The sequence below is a fragment of the Papaver somniferum genome, chromosome 2 (assembly GCF_003573695.1).
Source record: "Papaver somniferum cultivar HN1 chromosome 2, ASM357369v1, whole genome shotgun sequence".
NCBI lineage: Eukaryota > Viridiplantae > Streptophyta > Magnoliopsida > Ranunculales > Papaveraceae > Papaver > Papaver somniferum.
In genome coordinates, this window is record NC_039359.1 from 126,307,032 (window position 1) to 126,315,180 (window position 8,149).

The window sequence follows — 8,149 nt, forward strand, 5'->3', positions numbered from 1 at the left end:
AGACAGACTTGTTTATCAAGTCTTCGACTTTGGGTCGTAGCAACTCTTAGTTGTGGGTGAGAACAGCTAATGGAATCAAGTGCATAGTATCCTGCTGGGATCAGAGACGTAAGGAGCGCAACTGTACCTTAAATCAGTGTGAGATTGATTAGGGTTCAACTGCAGTCCATTCCGAAGTTAATTGGTAGTAGGCTAGTGTCTGTAGCGGCTTAATACAGTGTGGTGTTCAATCTGGACTAGGTCCCTAGGTTTTTCTGCATTTGCGGTTTCCTCATTAACAAAATTCTGGTATCTGTGTTATTTCTTTCCCGCATTATATTTTGTTATATAATTGAAATATCACAGGTTGTGCGTTAAGATCAATCAATTAGAATATCCAATCTTTGGTTGTTGATTTACATTGATTGACACCTGAACATTGGTCTTTGGTACCGTTCAAGTAATTTCTCTTATATTCAATCGGGCTCGCAGATTTCTATTTGCTGATTGCGGATTGAATTAAGATTTAGAGATATTAAACTCTTTGATATACTTTATTCTAGATTGAGTTTGACTGTCTAGTTGATTTTCTAGAAAGTGTATTGGAGTAAGTCCTCTCAGATTGCCAAACGAATTGTTGGGTGTGGTTGTTAGACCCCGCATTTTCAATGTCTAGTTTCATCCTTCCAATGAAAATTTTAAGAAAGCTGTGAGCATAATTAGAGACTTCTAGTGAGGTAAATCGAGTGAGCCTAGTGAATCTAAGGGAGTCTATATGAAGAAATGGATTAAAATCAATGTTAGTAAAGAAAAAGGGGGAAATGTGTTAAAAGATCTCGATGAAATGAATCTTTGATTGCTAAGAATGCTTGGAGGCTGTTTCACCATCCCGACGCCATTTATACTAAAAATATGAAAGGCAGGTGTTTTCCTCACACCAAACCATTTCATGTCAGTTGTGATGATAACGCCTCTTGGGCTTGGAAGGGGATTCACACTGGACTGATGTAGTTAAAGAGTATAGCATATGGGAAATCGGTAGAGGAAATGGTGTTCATATTCTTAAAGATAATTGGATACCTGATATGGCTGACCATCCTCTGACCTCAAAACCTGATTACTCTGGAAACCATACCTTAGTTGAACACTTAATCTCCGAAAATGGTTGAGATATGCATGTTCTTCAGCAAATGTTTGACTGGTACACCTCAGAGAAAATCTTAACTATCACCCTTGATAGGAATACTGATGACATCCTTAGATGGATTGATGACCCTCAAGGAAAGTTCACTAGTAACTCTCTATATGATCTTCTTGACAACAAACAGAAAAAAGTAACAGATAGTCTGACGGTGAAATTTTGGGATCTAAATATCTTGCCGAAAATCCAATTCTTTATCTGGCAAGTGAAGAATAATATTGCGCCTTATAGTGGTGTTTTGAGTGTTCATATTAATCATATGGACCCTCTTTGTTCTATGTGCAGGAATGGTATTGAGACAAGAGAACACTCCCTTATGCAATGTTCCCGTACTAAAACTGTTTGGTCTTTTTGTTCTTTAAATCTGGAAAATGTTATTCGTGGCTTTTCTCCTTTAATGACTGGTGTTCTAGCTGGTTCCTAACTTATCATCCCCAAACCCCTTTTGGACCTTGGAAAGGTCTATGCGCCACTATATGCTGGTTCATATAGAAGATAAGATATGAAATAGTCTTTCAAAAGACTAATCCTTGTTCTACTAGGACAGGAAAACTCATTATGGACCATCTGAACTTGACCATGACCCTGCAAGATAGAAGCATAGCTAGATTGCCAGCTAGCGTACCTGTCACCCATCCTCCTGGAGGCATATTAAACATCGCCTTTTCTAATAGGACATACTCTGATCATGTAACAGACCTAACATGGATTGGTGTTTTGATTACATGACCAAATGGAGAAACCATTGGCAGGAAATCTAGGAGAGTCAGAGCCCATGGAAAATAAGAAGAAGATTGCCCAGCTGTCAGCGATGCTCTAAAGTAGCCAGTGGGCTAGCCAACTGAAATGCAAAGCTTTATATCCACAGTAAAACAACACACGGATCGACAAAACTTTACCAGGACATAATGTCCAAAAACCTTCCGGATCTCCAGAACTTAGCGAAAGCTGGGTTCAAAAATACTATTATCTTAGACCGGAAAAAAAAAAGTCAATCAAAAATGTAAGTCTATTTCCACTGCACTCTCTGAAAAGCGCGGGAAGAACTTCCTGTGTTTCCTTTCAACAATTGCGGGAAGAGCTTCCTGTCTATTGCCACAGTTAAAACGAGAAATCACAAACAAAATAAAAAAGAAATGGGAGAATTAGAACCAGACTTCTCTGCGTTTCCTTTCAAACCTTACTCGATTCAAAAAGATTTCATGAAATCTCTGTACAGTTTTCTCAACAAAGGAGGCGTTGGCATGTTTGAAAGCCCTACTGGTAAAAATCCCTCTTTCTTCTTTCCCTCTGGGTAAACCCTACTTTTATTATTATCTCTAATTGTGTTTATTTTTGTGGACTCAGGAACTGGTAAAACCCTAAGTATTATATCTAGTGCATTGCAATGGGTAGTAGACAGGAAAGAACAAATGAAATCTGAAACTTCTAGGGTTTTAAATAATCCGAAGGATCAATGTGTTTCTGATGATGAAGAGCCAGATTGGATGAAAGATTTTGTATTAGATAATAAGAAAAATTTGGATGGAGATAAGAAGAAGAAGGATAAAAAGTTAGGGTTTGGGGGTAAGGTTTTGGGTGAGAAGAAATCATGTAGAGATTTGTTTAATGATAATGAGGGTGTTGAATTGGGGGAGAAGGTAAAGAAGAAGAGTGAAATTAAAGTTGAATTGAGTGAAGAAGAGGAGTTTTTAGTGGAAGAGTATGAGAGTGATGATGAAAATGGAGATGGAGTGAGATTAAAGAGAAAAGCTGGTGGTAATTCTTCAAGTGATGATGACGATGAGGAGGATGGGTTGGAGGAGGAGGAGGAAGAGGATTTGAAGGTTTATTTTTGTAGTCGAACACATTCTCAGCTTTCACAATTTGTTAAGGAGTTAAGGAGGACAGTCTTTGCTACTCAGCTAAATGTTGTTTCGTTAGGGTCCAGAAAGAATATGTGTATCAATGAAGGTATAACATTCACCATTGTGTTTATTAACATTGTTATATGTATCGTTTCTTATCATATATGTGTTTTATGTTTCAGAGGTTTTGAAGCTTAATAATTCAGCTCGAATCAATGAGCGATGTCTGGAACTTCAAAAGAATAAGAATTCAAGTGTCTCTAAAGTTAAGGTCAAGACTTCCTTGCTGCTTGCTTATTTAATTTTAACATTACTTCGTGAATTTAACATACCAATGTACAGATACTTTTGTGACATGATAAGCTGTATACTCAAGGAAATTTATCTGAATTAGTTATCGGAACCGTTAGTGACACTTCTAAATAATTCGATTAAAAGAAAATAAAAGAAGTAGCACTGAATTGTTCCATACTGCCTATAGATGTGGAGCTCAAATCAGTGAGCTGTACGTATTGTCATATTACTAAGGAACAAAGCCTAGAGAGTGGATAAAATTGAAGGCCTCTCTAGAGTTGCACCTCTCAATTTATCTACCTGGAGAGGGAGGCAAAAGTGTGCATGAACTTAAGTAAACTATATGCATATGATTAATTAAAACATAGATTAATTCTGTTTTGTTCCACTCAGAATGGAAGAAACCCCTCCGCTGTATGAAACTAATAAGGATTTCTAACTTACGACTACTGTACAGATTATGACACAACCACGTCATGGTCTTCCTTTTAATCAGTTACATGCATGCCGAGTTGCAGACTCTGTTGATGTCAGAAAGACCTCATGTTGTTTAGTTCAGCGATCCAGATATTACTATCTCATGTCTCCCAAGGCTTGATGCAAAGAAAAGACCTGGGACCTGAAGATGTTTTCATGATCACCCCAATTGGCACTGACTTTTGATGCTTCCAATAATCTATTGCAGAGAGTTTTGTTTTAACTGATTGTATTTTGGGGTGATTTAGCAAGAGCATCTAGGACTGATTTGGCAAATTGTGCAGGTCCAGGCTGATGGAGGAAGAATACGGAGGACCAAGGCTTCTGCTGGATGTCCAATGCTTAGGAAGCATAAGTTACAGAAACAGTTCAAAACTGAGGCCTCTGAACAAGATGCCTTGGATATCGAGGATCTTGTCCTCCTTGGAAACAAGATTGGCACTTGTCCATATTATGGCTCCCGGAAAATGACCCCTGCAGCTGATCTTGTGGTTCTTCCCTATCAATCTCTTCTCTTCAAGTGTGCTCGTGAATCTCTTGGTCTAAAACTGAAGAACAGTATTATTATTATAGACGAGGCCCACAATCTTGCTGACTCCCTAACCAGCATGTATGACTCAAGAATCTCTTTTTCACAGGTAATAGTTCTTATTTTCCTTCGTTGTAAATAAGATTGTTTTGAGCTTTCGTGATTTACTCTCCTATGGGGATCAAGACTAGCTCCATTCTTCATGACACATTTTGCTTATGAGTTATGAGCATTATCCAAAGGTTCTATATGAAATTGACGCTCTTAAAAAGATGCCTAGTAGTTGGGATCGAGGCGAGCATGAGGCGATCTTTATACATTCGAGTCTAGTTGTCTGATCATTACTAGTGATTTGAGTCACCAAGTAACTAAGCGGTCTCTCTAAATTGCAGTTGGAGAAGGTACATAGACACCTTGAGCTGTATTTCGAAAGGTTTAGAAATTTACTTGGAGCCGGCAATAGAAGATATATCCAGACCCTGATGGTTCTTACTCGTGCTTTTCTCAAAGTGTTACTTGGCGACAAGGATTCCAACTTACATAGTCTTGGTGAAAAGTCATCTGAACAAAATGTTAGTGATTCTTCCATGGCCATCAATGATTTCCTGTTTTTGCTTGACATCGACAACATCAACTTAGTAAAGTTGCGTCACTATATTAAGGAGAGTAATATCATCCACAAGGTAAATAATAACTTGTGCAGTCTCAATTTGCTAAAACCTATTTCTTTTTGCCTCCTCCGGGTTGTAAATTCCTTGGTTCATTCAAACGAGGAGTTATTTGTCATTAAACAATGTATGTACTGCAGGTCAGTGGATATGGAGCTAAACGTGTCGGTTTTGAAAGAGGTGGTGATATTCTTAATGACAGTGTAAGTGTTGTGGAGGGCAGCACATTATCTGGGTTTCAGGCATTTGTCAGTATCTTGCTGTCGTTGACCAATAATGATGGTGATGGGAGAATAATAATCTCTAGGAGAAGACATCTGAACTCTGTTCAAAAAGAAGATGGATTCGTAAAATATGTCATGCTCGCTGGAGAGAAGATCTTTTCCGAGGTTTTGTACCATATATTAGATCTAAGCTTGCTCTTAAATTGAGTCAGGGTTTAGTATTCATGCATAATTTTGTTTTGTTCAGGTAGTAGAACAAGCGCATGCTGTTGTGCTGGCTGGAGGCACTCTTCAGCCTATTGAAGAGACAAGGGAACGTCTCTTCCCATGGCTACTTCCAGACAAGTTGCACTTTTTTTCATGCGGTCATATTGTCCCCCCTGAGAGTATTTTGCCAATTGCTGTTTCGCATGGACCATCGAGCATGTCTTTTGATTTTAGTTACAGTTCTCGAACCTCTCCAAACATGGTATGTATGTGTAACCTTTATTTTATCCTTCAGTTTACTGCGATTCACGACTGTAGTCTTCTCTATTACTTAGTCCGCTGAATTGATAACAAGTGGTGCCTAGTGATGTAACATGTAGGATCGCTATGTTAAATGGTTATATAGTCGGCTAAACTAGTTGATATCGGTACCTTCCTGGGGATTTAATGGATATGCTAACCAAGATGGGTAAAACCTATGTTGTATTAGGCGCTAAGCGAGGCTCCAGGCCCTTCGCCTAGCTCCTAGGCGCCCAGAGAAAAATTAGAAAAAAAAAATGCTCACACTTTGGCACCTTGGGCAACTCGTGCGCCTAGAGTGCCTAGGCAAGCGCCCAGGGCGCCTTTTACAACATAGGGTAAAGCCCTTCAACATAAACAGAATTTTCAAAAACCAATTACAATTACGTCATACCTTTATTTTGAAACTTTTTTGCACCTTCTAATTTTATTCAGTAAATTTTTCTTTTCTCTTTTGTGACGCTCTTGTAAACAAAATCTTATTATAAACGTTCACTATAAGGTATGGACATGCTCATTAATCTATGGAAGATCTTACTTACAGATAGAAGAGCTAGGGCGTTTACTTTGCAATTTAGTGACAGTGGTACCTGAGGGAATGGTGGTGTTCTTCTCATCATATGAGTACGAAGCACAGGTACATGATGCATGGAAGAGTTCAGGCACTCTTACAAGGATTATGAAGAAAAAGCGTTTATTCAGGGAGCCAAGGAGTAACATTGACGTGGATGCCTTTCTAAGGGAATACAAAGAAACTGTGATAAACTTATCAGGCAACCATCCTAAAGAGGGTCCAGTATCCCAGAATGGTGCATTACTTCTAGCTGTAGTTGGTGGAAAGATATCTGAAGGTATAAACTTTAGCGATGGAATGGGCCGATGCGTAGTTATGGTTGGACTTCCCTATCCTAGCCCGTCTGACGTTGAGTTGTTGGAGAGGGTAAAACATATTGAAGGACTGGGCTACTCAAATACTAGCAATACACCCAAACTTGGGGTCAGTAATAAATTGGCCAATGGGGATGCTGCTCAAGCTGGCTTTTCGGTTCTAAAAAGTTGCAACAGAAGAGGGAGAGAATACTATGAAAACCTCTGCATGAAGGCAGTAAATCAATCAATCGGTATGTCCTAGCAACTACAAATAATTTAATTAAACACCGTACTGATGTGGTAGATCAGCAAATATGGTGTTTTAACTAAAGATGGTAATGTGCCTCATACAGTGAAGCGGAACTCTCAGTTGAGCTCTTACTTGCATGAACAAATTTTTCTACCTGATGAGTTTACACTATTGTTCTACCCAATGCAAAATTTTTATTTGATAACTAATCTTTTCCTTCAATTGCTGGAAATGCAGGTAGAGTAATTCGGCACGCTAAGGATTATGCTGCAATTTTGTTGGTTGACTCACGTTATGCATCTTATCCATCACAAATGAGCTTCTCTCACTCAGCTAACAAGCTCCCCAAGTGGATTAAAGATCGTCTTGTTTCCAGCACTCAGAATTACGGGGAAGTTCATAGACAGTTGCACCAGTTCTTCAAATTCAACAAGGGAAGATGTAATCAATGAAGATTATAATGAGAAAGATGTATCAGAACAGAGATACAGAGTATAAAAATACTGTTCTTAATGAGTCATAACCTGGACAGGCTTGTAGCATTTTACAGAGATAAATTAGATGTTAAAGTTCTCATTCATGTACAGAAGTATACAAGGGGTTTGATCAAGTTGCATATACAAATTAGTGTGAAGGGGTGAATGCAAGAGAGGCTGCAGTTCTACATGAGTTATGCCCTTATTTACCTGAACAAGGTACACCACTTTGGATTCTGTCTGTAGATTTCACTTTATTTCTTGTGAACTATGATGTGATTGGGTCTGATAGGCCTTTTTATCCTCAGCTATCTTTGGAAGATGGTATTCATTAACTGGTCGTTTCATACTATATGTTATTATATTTTTCCAATGATAAGCTTGTCTTCTCTTTGAATTACACAGGAGCAGCCTTTGGAGTTTATCTTTTACTGGGTTGAGTAATCCACTAACAACAAGCAGACAAGTGTGAAGTGTATAGTTACAAGTCTTTTTTTTTTTTTTTTTTTTTTTTTTTTTTTTTTTTTTTTTTTTTTTTTTTTTTTTTTTTTTTGTGTGTGTGTGTCAAGTTTAGAGTCTATTAGTAGGGTTTTTGATTCTGAAAATGTAAATTTGGTATTTTGCTTTTGGTGAGTGCCCCTTCAGTGGGGATGTCCCGGTGGTGATGTTTTTGGGGTCTTACTTTTAGGGTGTGTGCCCTCTGGGTGTCTTTTCTGTTCATTTGGCCTACTTATTAAGCCAATCACTTAAAATTGTTTTGATTGACCAAAAGAACAACATATGCGCTACAGTAGGTAACTTCATTTTCACCAGCATAGGCTATCACT

At 38.3% G+C, this 8,149-nt stretch overlaps 1 protein-coding gene across 1 annotated transcript; it reads left to right on the forward strand.

The window, feature by feature from the left end:
- The first annotated feature begins 2,197 nt into the window (after positions 1–2,197).
- LOC113349062 (ATP-dependent DNA helicase DDX11-like) lies at positions 2,198–7,807 on the forward strand. The gene is made up of 10 exons (XM_026592984.1): positions 2,198–2,443; positions 2,528–3,133; positions 3,210–3,298; positions 4,083–4,436; positions 4,720–5,010; positions 5,136–5,384; positions 5,467–5,688; positions 6,271–6,847; positions 7,084–7,541; positions 7,728–7,807. The coding sequence occupies exons 1-9, from the start codon at positions 2,317–2,319 to the stop codon at positions 7,296–7,298; spliced, it is 2,730 nt and encodes a 909-aa protein (XP_026448769.1). The 5' UTR covers positions 2,198–2,316; the 3' UTR covers positions 7,299–7,541; positions 7,728–7,807.
- The last annotated feature ends 342 nt before the right edge of the window (positions 7,808–8,149 follow it).